At 40.8% G+C, this 16,834-nt stretch overlaps 2 protein-coding genes and 1 non-coding gene across 3 annotated transcripts; 1 reads left to right on the plus strand and 2 right to left on the minus strand.

Annotated features, from left to right (window-relative positions):
* Positions 1–1,093: 1,093 nt before the first annotated feature.
* On the minus strand, positions 1,094–13,114 carry MAGT1 (magnesium transporter 1). The gene is made up of 10 exons (XM_040614531.1): positions 12,987–13,114; positions 11,728–11,897; positions 10,769–10,886; positions 9,323–9,463; positions 8,715–8,855; positions 8,289–8,378; positions 5,837–5,900; positions 3,756–3,830; positions 3,206–3,296; positions 1,094–2,515 (listed from the first exon to the last, which is right to left on the minus strand). The coding sequence occupies exons 1-10, from the start codon at positions 13,083–13,085 to the stop codon at positions 2,500–2,502; spliced, it is 1,005 nt and encodes a 334-aa protein (XP_040470465.1). The 5' UTR covers positions 13,086–13,114; the 3' UTR covers positions 1,094–2,499.
* Positions 13,115–13,894: 780 nt separating this feature from the next.
* On the minus strand, positions 13,895–14,010 carry TRNAL-CAA. The gene is made up of 2 exons: positions 13,973–14,010; positions 13,895–13,940 (listed from the first exon to the last, which is right to left on the minus strand). It is a non-coding gene; the product is annotated as a tRNA-Leu (tRNA).
* Positions 14,011–14,227: 217 nt separating this feature from the next.
* Positions 14,228–16,645, plus strand: LOC121097600 (cytochrome c oxidase subunit 7B, mitochondrial). Its single transcript, XM_040614734.1, has 3 exons — positions 14,228–14,365; positions 15,787–15,911; positions 16,444–16,645. Exons 1-3 carry the CDS (start codon positions 14,329–14,331, stop codon positions 16,516–16,518), a joined length of 237 nt encoding a protein of 78 aa, XP_040470668.1. The 5' UTR covers positions 14,228–14,328; the 3' UTR covers positions 16,519–16,645.
* Positions 16,646–16,834: the final 189 nt, after the last annotated feature.

A 16,834-nucleotide genomic window follows, 5' to 3' on the forward strand; every position in this document is an offset into this window, starting at 1 on the left:
AAAGGTGAGCTTTTATGGTACTTCTGAGCTGTTTAATGACTCACTTGCTAAAGGAGATGGCCTCATCAAACTCCCAGTTTTTGCATACTGGTTCTTGAATGCATTACCTCATCCCACCTTTGTTCTATTGGTCCAGAACTGTACTATACTAACTAGTTAGCAAGATGCATGTGCCAATGGTCCCAAAAAATCACTCTGGTACCAATTACAGCTGGCCATTACCTCTCAACTGATGCACAAGATAAGTCTTTCTAGAATTGCACCCTCTCTAAATCCGCTGCAGGTCCTTGCAAGCACTCAATCTTCTCTTGCTCCACTATCACACCTGTTCCCTCCTCCATGCACTTAGTTTCAGCCTAGAGAGCACAAAAAATGCTTACTTTTTTCCTACAGTTTTTGCATTTCATATGTCAGCATGGAAAAAGAGGAAAATCCAAAGCTCTCAGTATTTATACCACTGTAAGCAGAAAGCCAACACATCTCCACTATCCATCAGCAGGATGTGCAACTATTAGGCAATATATGATTATATGCTTTTTAGAGGGACAGAATAAAATACGCACCATGTCACAAAAATTGGAAACTAGACTGAGAATTTAAGAAAAAACCTGTTACTTTTAGAATGAAACTATAAGCAACTTTCACCTGCACAGCTAATGACTGAAGTACAATCTAGAAGTTTATTAGAAGCATTGTACCAACAGGACAGGAAAATAAGCAACAGATACAACAATCCAGAGTTGTTCCAGGCTATCTGTAGTGCTAACTAGACTCCACCTCCAGAAACACTGTTAGTTAATCTGTCTAAGAACCCAGGAAGTCAAGATTTTCACCTCAGGACAGCTGTCAAAGACAGGTAAAAACCATGCAATTTTTATGCTACTAGTTGGCTACATGAGAAGACATCTCGTATTGTACATTTTGGGCTGTAATTTCCCTACATAAACACGTATGTGCTGCTAATCCAGTCTACTCAGCCATACTGCGATTATTCACTATATACAGACATTTTTATTAACACATTGAAGCAAGAGTGGAAGAAAAGAGGTTTGTTTTGGTTTATGTTCAAGTTCAAAAGACACAGGAGCAGGGATTAAACTAAAAAATTTTATTGAAACTTGTCCAAAATTCAGTCAGGCACACAATTTATCCATTCCACTAAGGCTTGTCATTTTGTATAGCATAGAAAAAAAAATGCATTTCAACAAGTTGAAACACCAAACAACTAAATTAGTGAAGTTAAGGCACTTGAGATGTGTGTTAATTTAGCAAAATTGCATAAAAATAACATTCTACTTTGAATGATATAGTCCTTTCTGAGATTCAATCTAAAGCATCCAAATTCTGTAACCTCTTGAGACAGGGGAGATGAAGAAGCAAGAGGCAAAAGTCTCATCATATTTTCCTCTGACTAGTAACCTCCAAGGCCACCACGGCCTGTGGAAGGAAGATTAGTGAATCAGGCTGCACAGATTTCCTGTAGTATAGATGCTGAAATATACAACAGTTTGGGGTGAGGCACAATGTCTTCCACTCAGGAATCCTTAAGGCAAAGTATCTTTGTGAGATGAGAGAACAAAACAAGAGAGCAAAAAGCACATGCATTCAATTGTAAGGCTAACAAATCTCTGTTGGGGTAACAATATCTATCCTGGAATTAGATCTCTGCCCACTCCCATATCCTCCCCAAGGCTAAAAACTTGGGAGAAAATAAATGGAGAAGACAGAAACTTACATGGTGACCAAAAATCTGGTATTTTTGAGAGTGTGAATGTTGGACAGTATAAGAACAATTTTTTCCAGCTCCAAGCCAACATTCACAATTTAAATGCTGCAGTTTCAGCATTTAGCAAAGAAAAGTTTTTAAATGACTAACTGAATTAATAACCCAGTTCCACTTGTTGAAAATTCTCCCTTCATCCGTGAAACAACCCCTTGCATCATACACCAGTTAAGTATTCAAAAATGAGATACAGCTCTAGGATATGCACATTCCACACCACAATCTTAAGTATTCTCCAAGGGTTGCACACAGACTGAAGGAAAACATTTCTAGGTACATGAAGATGTTTTCTCAAACTTAAAAAGGCATGAGAGAAAAGCTATTGTCACCTGCTATGCACAAACAGAAAATAAAGTGATAAATATTTGAGGGGGAAAAAAACCACATGGTAAACAGATTATCCAATTGAATGTAAAGTACTGTTTCTAGTTAGCCTACAGAAATACAGTTCTAAGCATTAAGTTCTGAATTTCACTAGAAGGAGAGTTGTTTAAGAAGATGTAAAGCTTATGAAAGAGAGATTGCATCTTAATACTCTGTGTCCTTCAGAGCAAATTGCTTGTTATATTTAAGGCACTACATGTCTTCTTTGGTTCAGTGTTTAACTATCTCATTCAGTGTAAAGAGGTAGCACGAACCATACGTATTCAGCTCTTCCATTCCATTACACACAATTTCAGTTGCCACCTTTTTGAAGGTACAGATTCTGGAATCCTTTAACTCATTAGGAAACTGCAGGAACAAAATAACATATATTCTTATTAATTTTATAAGAAACAAAGGTGTGCAACATTCCACTTAGCTTTCATATATGCCAAGAAAATCAGAATGAGAAACTGGGCCTGATGCAACTATGATGCAAGCAGCTGTGGGGAAGACACTTAAAGTAAGTCTTCTAGTAATGCAAAAGCCAAGATAACCACATCTTAGCTACAAGAAGTTTAGCAGTAGTACATAAGACCATTGCATAGAACGGAATAAAAGCTGACTGGTTATTGAACAGGGACCAAGCTCAGCTCTCTTCTGGTCTTGAGAAAAGTCTTATGAAATAAGTTTTATTATTTAGATATTTTTAAATAAGAAATGACTTCTCATAGAAAGGACATAATATTTGCCTATTTCCCACCAAATCAGATTTCAGAAAATAGGCCCTTTGCCTATTTTTCTGTTCTGGTTTAAATTATTACCACACAGGGAAATACAAGTCAGCAGGAACAGATACATTTGTAAGCACACAGTCCACATAAAACCCCAGACTTCTAGTATCACTCTCAATCTTTAAGCCCTCAGTTCCATCTACCCACTTCCTTCAGAAAAGCCTATGGTGTTCTAGCTCTATTGCAATGCACAGGAAAATGACAACTATAACAGCACACACACAAAAAAAAAAAAAAAAGAACCCAAAACCCAGAAAACACATACCTGTATGGGTAGCCATGGTATTTAGACCTGAAGACAGACAGCAACCAGCTGAAGAACAACACCACCAAGCCAATACCAGCAATACACATAACTGCAAGAGATGCAGAGTAAGATTCCAGTAATGTGGCAGCTGTCCACAAAAACACTGCAGTGACTGGGGTTTTCAAAAGCATTCTGTAACGCTTAGAGATTTGCTCAGAGGACACCTCTGTTAGAGTCACTGAGAAGAACTAAATTAAGACCATTAAAAAAAAATCCTCCTGTAAATAATTTTTATACCACTGCTTCAAGAGCAAGTTTGTCCCTCCTCCTCTCCCTTAGTAGCAAAATGCTGCAAAGCACCTTTATATTTCCCCACCTCCCAAAAGGGCTTTGAGTTTATCTTGCAGTTTGCTAAGCAACTCCAAATTCTCCCAAAAAAACGATTCACTTCTGCTTAGAATTGGGAAGTGTACAAAAACCCACAGGCAAAAGCCTTTCTATTAAAGAGCATATAAAAAATCTTTACTGAATATGCCTTCTCTTAAGAGAGAAAAGTATTAGTACTTACTTTTTCTTTTCCCCACATCCATGTGAGAAGTAGCAGCTTCATGGAGAAGTACCATTCCTAAAGTAACACCACCATCTATGAACGCTGTTTAAGGCTAAATCAACAAAATGCAATAGACTCAACACAATATACTCCTTCCTAATCTTGTAAATTCAGCTCCATACCTGGGGCATTAAAACTCACTGGAAAAATTAAAGGCTTCCCAGGCAAACCAGCAACTACAGGTGGGAAAAACAGCAACTGAAAGGCATACATAATGTCAACTTTCAAGAGAAAATAAATACAAAGTTTAAAAATATAAACTGGAAGATACGGTAGGCCTTCACACAAAATTAAAAACATGCATTTATTATCTCAGCTTGTAATGAAACAGCATTTCTTACCAGAGAGCTCAGTCCACTCCTACTACTGTTCTACTCCACTGGAAAATCCCAAAAGGAATTAAACTTCTGCATTTTGCTCCACTAACAGAATGAATAAAATGCATGAAATATTTAATCCAACAAAGTATCCTTCAAGTAGCAGTATTTCAGTCTTTTCTAGTTCTTCAATTAAGAAAAAAATAAATTACAGTTTGTAAAATTAAGGAAGCACAGACAACTCAGCCTGACATCTGCAAAGAATGAATCCTAGCAAAGCAAAATAGTGGATCCAGTGGAACAAAAGAGTTCCCACAGATTTCATTCCATTTCACTATAGATGTTCAGTCCCAATCCTCCTCTTGAAATGAGACATACTTATTGTTGACTGTAATGGGACTGTTAGGAAATCTTTCCATTTCAGAGCAGTCTGCCTTCAGCACAAGAGGAAACTGACTTCAGCCTACAGGAACCTTGCCAGCTTCTACCATTTTAAATGTCTCCAGCAACTGGTAGATTGGGTCCATAACATGGATAGCAATAATACAAACATCAACAAAAAGTTTCTAGGTTGAATTTGACTGAGGGTGTCAGAAGTACAGTAATAATTAGAAAAAAGATCAGAAGTTCCCCTCCAAATGGATGGTTTAAGTTAAAAATTTGATAATGAATACACAGCAAGAGAGTAAAGTTCTTTTAGCACTAGCATATTTAAACATCAATTGCTTACTTTCTATTATTTTACTACAAAAACTCCGGTGTGTTGCTTGCTGAAATTAGAATTTTGAGCAGATAAAACAAGAGAAAAGGGAGAAATTGGCAGAAGTCATTCTGTTAAAGAACACTGCTGCTGCCAACGACTTGTTAATCACTGTCAAGCACTGAAGAGGATGGGTACTTTGAATGAAGTTTTGAAATTATGTCCCTGTAGTAAGTCTGCTAGTCTGTGTATTTGTGTAGTATAAAATGTAAACAATTTGAGACTGTGAAGCTGCAAGAAAAAAGGTATTATAAGTAAAATATATAAATCCTGAATATAAAGGACAAAAGTATGCACAGGCTAACACAGATGACGGAACAAGGAAGAAATGCTCGAGTGAGATACAACTAAAGTTACAGATGATGGATCAAAAACATACAATGCGAGAACAAAAGGAAAGAACAGGAATTTTATTCTTATGACTCTAAAGAAACATTTTTATACAAATGAGAATGGTAAAAACTCTTAACCTGCAAGTTTCCGCTTGCCTTTCTTGATGGCATAATACTGGCATGGAAAAATCATGAATCGTTAGCATGAACAAGTGGTGAGAATAAAAGTAAAGAAGGTAAGCAAAGAAATAAAAGAAGAAAGATCAGTAACGGACGAAGGAGTTCGTGCTTTGGTGTTGAATTAAGTGAGACCGGAAAAGATGGAGACATGCACAGAGGAACAGAGGCTATCCTGAAGAACCTTGTTATTCCACAAAGATCCACACCTTCAACACTATCCAATTCAGTCATTAAGCAAGGAAGGCAGCAGTGAGAAAGCAGTAAGTATTTTTCTATTCAACTTAGAGATCAACGGCATAGGAAAAGTGTAAGTTGTCATTACAGAAAGGCTCTACAAGCTTCTGCATCAGTATTAGGTGACAGTTAGAAGCCTTGAGAAAGTACCCCAATAGAAAAGGCAGCCAACAGAAAAATCATCACCAACCACATGCTTCTCAGCAGGAAGGATACTAAACAGAAGAACAATGTGTGTTTCTGCCACAAACTGGGCCTGACTGCTCCCATGGATATAGTTCTGTAAGAGACAAAGAGTAATTGATTTTAATACTGGAGTCAACTTTGGCATGATTAACAGCAGCTATGGAGCTTGAAATGAAGTTTTTGCACTGCTTCTTTCAGGAGACCAAACAAAGTTGGAGCATGAACAATTTCATCAGTTGATCACCAATTTTGGGGGGGAGGTGTCAGCATCAAAAATCCTTCTATTAACATGCACAATCAGCCCAATGTACCGTTCAGATTATAGCAAGTGCTGCTACACCCTTCATGGTCCAGATCCCCTGATCAGCAATAATTACCTGAATTACCATAATTACGCTCTCCTGCACCCACTGTGATCCAAGTCTGATCCACACCCTGACTTTCTTAGGTTACGTACACTGCTCCTCAGCTTGGAACTCTTCAATCTACATGTGAACCCTACTCACTTGGCTCTAGAACCAAGCCTCTGAAATCTTTTTCATGGCACACCAGGAAAAGAAACATCACTACCAATACCACTGAAGCTTTATTTGTCAGTCTCAAAAAGGCTTAGGAATGATGTAAAGAGGAAACAAAAGGAAGCGTTTTCAAGAAAGCATTTAAAATATGAGAACTTTGACTCAGTAAGTTAACTCAGTTTTATTTACATTAGTAGTTTACTAACCAACTAGGTTAACAGAAAATTTGAGATTTGTGAAGGAATACCATTTTTTAATCCCGTATGGGAAGCTCTACATCACTATGGTTGTGATGTTATATCTAAGTAGAAAGATAAAGTTTGATAAGCAGATCCAGAGGGCCTGACCCACCTAACCAGGCATGAGAAGACATTTCACCAAGTTAATTCCCTTCTGAATAAAATATGTGAGAAAAGCCAGTATGTGACATGTAAGCACCTGAAGAGATGCAATGCTGTCAATACATTCTACTTTTACATTCTCATTCTGTACTATGTACAGAGCACTGTATTTCAAGTGATGTTAAAACTTCTTTCCTCCCTCAGAAATGAGATTTCCTAAGTCAAAGGTCACTAGACATTAATCTACCTCAAAAACCTCAGAAAGATGTTTTTTATATGTAAGTCATTAGATGGGTGTATAAGATTAAAAAAAAAAAGAGCAGGTTAAACATGAAAATGCCAGGCTCAGCAACAAGACTGTTTAGCATGTAATACTCAACATAAACACCTTTATTTTGCTGTTAGTATTTCAGAACTATCATGTCTCTTTATCAATAGAGGATAACAAGACAGGAAAGCAATCATCACAGGTAAATAAATGCTGAAAAGAAAACATGAAAACAAACAGGAATGGTTAAAAGATGCATAGGGAGTCACAGAAATGGAAGAGATCAGGTAATTTAAAATAACCTACCCTCAAAATCTAAGCAAAACAGCATTGTCATGCTTCCTCCAAAATGTATCCCTTTTTTAACATTTTGGAGAGATGGAAGGAATGCTTACCTTCAGTTCTGAACCAATGCGGAGCCCCCCCCCAACCAAAAAACTTCTTCGCAAATAGCTTTGGTTACTCTGTATGCTATCCTCTTTACCTTAGGGCATTATTTTAGTACCTTCTTAGCTTTCTGTGATTACCAGAATAATCGAAGTTTCCACACACAAAAAGACCTTGAACTCTCTAGGTATTAACACAACAAAAATAAACTCCAGGGTAACTCTCTGGAACTAGTCCGTCCCCTTTCCAGCCGAGTACCATCCATATGACTGCTGCCTAACGCTTTATCGCATGGAGCCGTTTCCAACAAGAAACTGAAGGTGCTGCTAGGTAGTAAATGTATCTTAGTATTTCTCATCTGATTAAGAACTGCATTTTCTATTCTATCTTTTAAAAGCTTACTACTGAGCGCAGAAAGCAATACACCTAGGAAACCCTTAAGCATCTGTCCTTAGTCTTAGATCACAGAACTAACACCACCATTCTTATGGAATTAATGAATTATCGAACAGAAGATGGTAGGAATGACCTTCCTCTTCTAGGTAACAGGTGAAATTGCCCCACAGCAATTACAGAACAGAGCACTTTGGTTTAAGAGCAGTATTTTGTGATGGTTTTAGCACTAAAGCAGGAGTTTGCTAACAGAGTTTCTTCCTTGTATTTCAGCCAAGAAAAGGATAAAGCTAATTGGAAGAAAATTTAAATTTGACTGGAGCTCTCACATTCCTTCTGTTTCACACAAAACCAAACCCCTCTTTCACAACCATATTTTAAGAGAAGACAGATCCTCTCTGAACTAATCAACAGCTCTCTACTTCGCCTTGCTCACTGCAGGAGAGGTTAGCCTCACTGACAGACAAAGAAAGAAGCCAAGAACAGAATCTGCTCTCTGATTTGCTTCTTTTAATATCAGCCTTATTTTGCAGAAATAAAACAAATGCAGAAAATAAAACTAAGAAAAGACTTACCACTTGTCCTGTATGGGGATTCTTATGAGCATAGGGTGGACCTCTAATGTGGTTCCACATCTGGCCTGATGTCATTGCTAACACAAAACACTGAAAAGGAAAGAAGAAACACTATTTAATAAGGACTTTCTTCCTATTATTTTTTACCCAATTTCTTTTAATTTTGTACCCAGAAGCACTGGTTTAGAACACAATCTTAGGCTAGGCATTGTCCTACCTTTTATTTGTATAAAAGACATCTAATCAAGCGTTACCTGAGCTGAAAAGACCAAGATTAAGTAATATTATCAGACTACCAAAATGTAAACCTAAATGCACCTCATTTGCCTCTACCAGGCTTATGCATCTTTAAGTACAAAAGCTTTTAAAGACTTGATTTGCTACAAAACCTACAACAACAGGCAGACAAGAGTTATAACAACTCACCAAAGCAGCAAATGCCCAGCCAGTTTTGTTATACAGAAAATCCAGATTGCTTCCACGCAAATATACAAGGCCTCCGATGACAGCCAGCAGCAGTCCTAGCATCAACGGTCCAGCATAGTTTGGTGGCCTTATCACACGAATCTGAACACAGGATATTTAAATTATTTTCCCTCAGTGGGATTACACATTGTATCTGCACTGCTGCTAACAACACCCACAATATATTAGAGTGGGTTAATAGATTTTCTACATAATAGATCCGACTTGGAAAGTAATGCTTCTTCCCCTGCTACTGTAACTTCAGTTTTATACACCTTTACCCTACCTAGTAATTTTCTCTTCCATAGGAAGAGAGAGAAAGAAGGAAATTAGTTTTACCATCTTATCAAATACAGAATTACACAAAATATTAGAACACTGAATGGAGATAAAACTTGAAGACATATGCCCAAACATGTGCCCAAACTAGATTTTGTAGATGAGAACTATTTAGACTATGTGAGAGCAGAACATTAGCCACAGATCACAACTGACACATTTCACAGCTGGAATTCTGCAGTAAGGGAGTGCTACAGAGGTGGTGGTGGGGAAAGTCTGTATATACTTACATTGACATCAGTTCTGTCAGCCACCCAACGAGCAAGCTGTTCAGCTGCAAAGCCACGCACCTGAAGTTCGTATGTGTCACCCCGTTTAGGCTTGCCTTTAGCAGGAAAGTTAATGAAGGTTGGAGCAGAATTCATGTTTAGCTGTATGCAGAAAATTCACATAGAAGATGACAGCAGCATGAAAAGTCTGTTTAGTAACACAATTCTAGACCATTTGTATCTTGCAACATCATCATTAAATCAATAAGAAAAACTACTTAATACATAGATTTCATTGTCAGTAACTTAAAAAAAGTAAAGACAGAACACAGTAGCTTGCATTACTGTGTTTCATAAAAGTAATCAAGGTAGTCCTGCAGTTTCCCTTTTGCATTCCGGTTTTCTCCTTTTAGTACTGAGGAATAATTTTTTTTAGCTCTGTCACTAGCAGAGCTGGATGTCTTATTAAAAAAAATTTAAGCAGGCTTTTTTATTTTTAACACAATTGTGCATGCTTTCTGAAGTGACTGACATCTCTTTGTTAGCACTCAGATCTATAGCTACTGATTCAAAAGATTCAGACCAGTTAAGAGGACATTATAATAAGTAAATAAAAGTAGTTTACAAAATGCAGTTCTATCTTTTCCTAACACTGCTTTTCCCGTAGCATTTCAGGTTTTTTTTTTAATGTCTCTTCTTTAACTACTACTTTTGGGAGAGAAATCTGGGAAATAGAAATATATACAATAATCTATGAAGACCATAGCTTCGTGAATGAATTTTTCATGCAACACTACGGGAAAATTGATCAAGAGTAAAAGACATTCCTCTCCACTCCTCCAGTCCAAAAGCTTCCATTTAATAAAATATCATTGCCTAAATTGTGTAGCTTTTAAATAGAGACAAGTATCTCTTAAAAAAAAAGTTAAGATTTGCAAAACTATAACGAACTATTAATGTGATCTGCAATTGCAAGCATACATGGAAAGAACTCATACATTTTAAAAAAAACTGGTTACATAAAGTTAACCAAAGACCAAAACATCCAGGTACTCAAAAAGAAGTTAGCCCATACTGAAAGCCTAATCTAGCACACTCTAGTAATCTAAAAGTTGTAATAGCTGTTCCTAATGACATTGGTGCTTTCTATCTTGCCTCTTTGTGTATCATAGAAAAATTCAATTAAGAATTACACCGTGTTACTACAGGAGACAATCTCAGAAAAAAGTGTCAGAGAAGCCAGTTCACTCCTTGTACCTATTGCAGATTTGTTAGTTCTGTTAATATTACTGCCAACATGCTACTGTCCTCTGCTCTTGTCATTTCTTCTGAACAGCAGCTTTTAGCTTCTCAATTATTTCTTTAATCATTGTTACACTAAATTTTGTACACATCTTTACCTTCTTGCCCTCAGTCTCCAAAACCCAAGTTAAAAATAACGTTAAAAGAGAAAAAGAGAGACCTTACCATCTGAAATACATCTGAGCCTTCATCGAAATCCACCATAGCAAAAAAAACCTTATTGGTAAATGCACTGGAATATCGCCAGGAGTTTGCCAGAATCTGGTATTCCTCATCAGCTTGCCTGTAAAACACAAAGTGAGACACTGTATCACATGTTTGTCCAGAGCAGAAGTTACAAAACAGCTGAGGGAGCTGTAGTCACCCCACCCCATTACTGATGCCTCCCACACAACCTGACATTAACTTTCTAGGTAAGTCCAGACAATCTTCTAACAATCAAGTGAAGCATTTGACACCACTGTTGTGTTTTTTTTAAATGCAAGGGCAAGTTTTGTTGAGTCCATGAACACAAGCAGTGGTAATTTCTAATTGAAATGTGAAAAGGAACCCAGCTGCTCATGATTTGCTAGACAACAGGATACCAAATCGAGTCCAGGTGTGCCCTCATTTCCATGTCAGAGGATGGGAAACCATTTAATTTCAAGTAACCAGGTATAAAAATAATCTTTACAGACCTCTGCCACTTCCAGATTAATACATGAAAGCCATAATATGGTTAAGGATCCAACATATTATAGTTGTAAATAAGCAAGTGCCAAACATATTAATTAACTTTTAGATTGCATGGCCAGCAGTAATTCTACAAACATTTCTCCAGCAGCTCATACCAGGAAAGTCGAGTTTTCACCCCATCTTTCTCCAGAAGCCTATCAGTGTGAAAGCTGTTTCTGCAAAGCACTGATTATCTTAGGAGCGAGATAAATAATTAAGGACTATGTTATATTCTCACATACATATTACACATACTACACACATTTAATTTCAAGTAAAATCCTGCTATAATGTGCCCAAATATAATCTTCTCACATAGGCAAAAAGCTTTATCCCAGTCTTAAATGTAATTTCCTACAAAGCACGTGATGACTTTCAAGTTCTAATTTAGGACTAAATTAAGCCCGTACTTGCACACAACACACTGTCTGTGAGGCTGAAGAGCAGTGAACATCACAATCACCGAGTAATTTCTGGGCGGTGCCTTTACAAGGCGTCGAAATTTATCTCCATTCATTCGAATAACGGATCTTTTACTCGCCCACTCCATTAGCTGGTTCACTTTTTCTGACAACACCATCTGAAAATAAAGCCAGAAAAATACTGTTGGATTTTTGGTGGGTTTTTTCCTAGTCTCACAGTACACTCTTGAAGGTTTCTAGATGTGACATAACAAACATCTGCACCGTATTTCATAAGAACACTGCTCACGTTACGTGATACTTCATTAAGATTCTTGAAGGCATTCGCAGGTCCATTTGATAGTCAGGTTAATATTATTCTTTTACTTGAGCCACTCAGTAATACACACACTTTGAGCTTAAACACTTTGCCTTTAAGCACTTGGCTTTACACACACTGGTGAAGACCAAAGACCGTTCAACTCACTAGTACTTTCTCACATTGCTAACTGCACAGATTTCTTTCAGGTGCACACCTCAAATCACGCCACAGCATTTGGTCAGTACCAAACATCGCTCCGTTTCCAATTTCAAAACTCGGTGGCAGAGGAATCAGCACTAGCGATGGAAGCACCATGCGGGTGAGCTCCACCACCAATGGTCAGCACGGCCAGACAAACCTTGACACAGTGTGTACCTGGGGAACTGGTGAGTGCTCGGCACTAAGCTCTTTTTAAAGCCAAGCCAACCAATTCTGCAACGTTGTACAAAGAAGCGCTAGATAAGCGACAATCCCTCCCAGATGTTAATTTATCACAAACTACTTCTTACTAACACCTTCCTTCAGATGAGTACTTTAAGGTAAATAATGAACTAACTCTTCCGTGACTCCTACCTGCCTGAAGCCGTACAGAGGGGTCTCCCAAGCCCTCGGAGCCGGCTGTGTGGGACTACGTGACACCACCGAGGCCGGGCAGGCACCCACCCACCCCCCGCACTGCCGGGCCACCACGCTCCCGCAGCGCTTTCTACAACAATACGGGAAGAAGCTGCATTTAAACGCACTCAAAGGTACAAGGAAAAGGAGACCTGCAGGATTCTAAAGAGGCAGCCGCTCCGCTGGGCCCGCGGCCGCGCCTGCGGGCTGCCCCTCAGGGCCGCGGGGGCCTCAAGCTGAGACCCGCGGGTGTCTCAAGCTGGGGCCCGCCGAGCCCCGCTCGGCGCTGCACGACCCCGGCACGACACGGCAGAGCCCGGCGGCACCTCACCTCCTTCCGCTTCTGCCCCGCGGCGCCCGGCCCGCTCCAGGCCAGCAGCAGCAGCAGCGCCAGCACCGGCACCGCCGCCATGGCCGCCCCGCGCCCCATTGGCCGGCTCCGCCCGACCGGCAGCGCGGTCCCGCCCACTCGCTTTCTATTGGCGGAAGCGCCGGCCCGCCACTCGCTGACGGCTTTCTATTCGCTGAAGCTCTGTCCAGCACGGGCTGCCGCTAGCCCATAGGAGCGCGGCAAGCTGGAGCTGTGTGATTCGTGAAACGTGGAGGGAAGGCGGGCCGTGCCGCGCGGCGGCGGCCGGGTCCCCTGGAGATGGGGGCGCCGCAGTTTGGGGGATGTCCCCTTCTCTGCCCTGCTGCAACAGCCCCTTACCTTCAGGGTACGCCCGGGCTTTCCTCAGCACCTGCGGCTCTTTAAATGCTGCAAACTGCTGCGCAGCCGCAGTGTGCTTGGGCCGCCCGGGGCCCCGGGGGGGCTGCACAGCGGCGAGGGGCCCGGCCTTCACCTCGGTAAGCGCCAAGAAACCAGAAAAGGAATCTAGAATAAAACACCGAGGAGCTTAATTGGTAGCTCCCCAAAGTCATACGCTAGTTTATTTTTAAACACGCATGTATATTGCTGTCTTGTGAGTTAAGGAGATTATTAAAACCGCAAACGCCCTCGGGAAATCCTCTGCCGGTGTGTGATGCGTGAGGGACCCTCAAGTGTAATCCCACGGAAAGATGTGGGTTCACTCGCGCTTCGTTTTGTATTCCTCTGTTCGAGGACGCGTACACTATGGAAATTATTTCCGGCTCCGCGAGCCTCGCTACAACTTCTACTTGCACTAAAATCTGTGGCTTTAGATGTTCGGCGCATTTATTAATTAAATTCACACGGAAAAGGAAAACATAAAAAAGTGGTGTCAGAAGTGGGATTCGAACCCACGCCTCCATACGGAGACCAGAATACCCAACCCGCCACGGGAAGGCGCGGAACGCCTTGAGTCTGGCGCCTTAGACCACTCGGCCATCCTGACACTGTGCTTGCAGTGGCCGCCGGGAGGTTCTTAGTGTTGTGCCCGGGCCGCGTCGTTTTCGCCAGCCCTCTGTGGGGCGTGTAAATTGGCGGGGAGCGCCTGCCTGTTACTCTACCCCTGCCGCAGCGCTCCCCTGGCTCTGGCCCAGCCGTACCGAGACGGCCCCTTTCCCCCGCCACGGCGGCTCCGCTACCCGCAGGGCTCCGCTCGGTGGCGCAGCGCGGCGGCGGCGACTTCCGGCGCCACCATTTTGTTTTTCACCGTTCGCCAAGGGTACCCGCGTCCTGCCGGGCCCGCCGAACCGAGCCGTTTGTCGGCATGTTCCCTGTGGCGAGGGCTGCTCTCAGCCTCACCGGTAAGCACGGGGGAGTTTGTGGGGAGTAGGCGGTTTCCTCAGGGGTCTCCCGGCGGTTTCCTGCCTTCCCTGTGAGCACTGTCCCTGAACGGTCCCTGGGCTCGCTTCGTTCCTGGGGGAGGGTCGTGAGGGCGGCCGAGGGGCTGCGGGTGGCTCTCGCCGTCCTTCGTCTGCTGCTTTTGTTGTTGTTATTGTGCTTTGTTTTTCTCTGCCTCGTGTATTTCCTAGCAGCTTTTACCTGAGCTGACCTTGGGTTCCCTTCCTCGGTGCTTTTCCTCCTTGGTAACTAAAGGTTCATCCAGGGCTTGTCACCCGAGGTGGCAGGGGTACTCGGTGACAGCCCTTAAGCTCAGGGCAGAGTGACCCCCTCGCTGACAGACCCCCCGGTGCCAGACCGGGCCTCTCACATCTGCTCCTGGTTCGTGAGGTGCTTAGCCCGAGGTACACACACCTAAAATAAACGTTTGGTAGATGTTCAAACTTCTTTTTTTCTGTTTATCGACCCCTTATGCAGCCTCACAGAGCATGCTAGGGATGTAGTAGCATTATGGGTCTTGCCGTCATCTTCTCTAGTGTTTGGGTAAACGTGAACCATTGACCTGAAACTAAAAGATTGTATTTTATAATGTCTGTCTTTACACGCACGTCGCTGTAAATTGCTGTTAATCGAAGCATCATCAAATGTTTTGTATGCAACTACTAAACAGCCTCGGTGTTCTGAAGCTGGTGGTTTGATTCTTCACTCTTGTCTTCTCCTTAATAAGTCTACCTTTTATAATGTATGTCATACGTTCTGTCACTAGCAGATATCCTCCTGTATTTCTTTCTCTTATTGTTTACCTCATGCGAAGGCCCACAGTTATTTCCATTTCCTTCTCCAGCTCCCTCCCCTCCCTTCAAAAATCTTGAAGGAATGAGAAAGGTGTTTTACCCATACCCACTGTCTTCAACCCCTTAATTTGATGGTGAGCTTCATCCTGAAATGCTTATATTAGTTATGTGTACTGACAATAAAGGTATTTACATACGGAAATATGAAACTTTTAAGTACCAAATGAAATATTTTATTGGAGAAATAGTAGGACTCAAAAGTGTACTTGAATTTCCACACAGAGGGCCCAAAGAAAACATATTAATGACAAAAGGTAACTTGGAGGATTCTCTTACTGGGATTAGACTTCAGGAATAAATTTCTGGAGAGAAACTGGGAGAGCTGAAACAAAATGCAAGGCTTTCTGTGTATCCTGTGTTTTGGAATCATTCCAAAGCTCTTTAAGTCCAAAAGATTAATTTTTTTTCAGCTTTTCTTGAAGTCTTTTAAGGCTTACTCTTGCCTCTCTGTTGGTAGGAGATGGGGATTGTGGTTTGCATGTATATTTTGGTTGATTTCTGTACTTCTAATTCTCTTTACCATTCATTAGCTCGTGGCTTTCAGCATACTGCCGTAAGACAAGCTCATCGCAAACATGAGCCTGACTTCCATGATAAATACGGAAACCTGCTACTCCTTGGTGGAGCCGCAGTTTTTACAGCTGTCTGGGGATATGTAAGTCATTCTTTTTTTCACCACTCCATTGTGACTGTAGCTGTAAACGTGCAAACCATTACGTTTCAGAAGAGCTTACTTGTTTGAAATAACTTATGTGATCAGAATTTAGGAGCTTTTTATGTAAGCGAACAATAATGCAATAGAGATGAAAGGTGTGTTAGTTCATATACTGATTTTGTTACATATGTTTCTGGGTCAGTCTATTGCTCATTTTTAAAACCTAGTAGAAACAAGTCTTTTACTGGGGATTTCTAAGCTATACACGTGGAGCTTTTAGCAGAAAAAATTCTAGGCGATAACAGTATCGTGATGGGATTTTACATTACAGATTCTTTGTTCTGAAGCTAGATATTTTGAAATAGAAAATGGAAGTATTTAAGTATGAAATACAAATATTTCCACTTGCTTTATTAGAAGATGAATGAGATAATCATGTTCTAATACAAGAAATCTAAACATTAGAAATTGCTCTCTATCAGAAGGTGTCTTTGATTTCGGAGTTAATAATCCTGATTTTATCTTCCTACAGGTGTTAACACAAGCTGGAATTCAATGGGGCTTGTCACCTGTTGGCAGAATCACTCCAAAAGAATGGAGAGAGTAACAGCCTTTGCTTGTAATGAACTGGTCTAAACTTTCACTGAAGAAATGATCATATAATGGCATTTGTTTCCTGATTACCACTTGTACACGGTGGCATTCCTGCTCTAATAAACATACCTAGAAACCTGCCTGGCTCTTCTAGGTTTCATGTACATTCTGTGTCTGCTGAAGTGTAAGAAATACTGTAAAAATTCAAAATAATTAAATCATATTTTAGGTAGCCACAGTTGTTCCTGTCAAGGTCACTAATGGATAATGGACAAATCCAAAACGTGGTGGAGTTATCCAGCCAGCCAGATGCGTGTGCTTAAATGAAC

This window comes from Falco naumanni, chromosome 14 (genome assembly GCF_017639655.2).
Source record: "Falco naumanni isolate bFalNau1 chromosome 14, bFalNau1.pat, whole genome shotgun sequence".
Lineage (NCBI taxonomy): Eukaryota > Metazoa > Chordata > Aves > Falconiformes > Falconidae > Falco > Falco naumanni.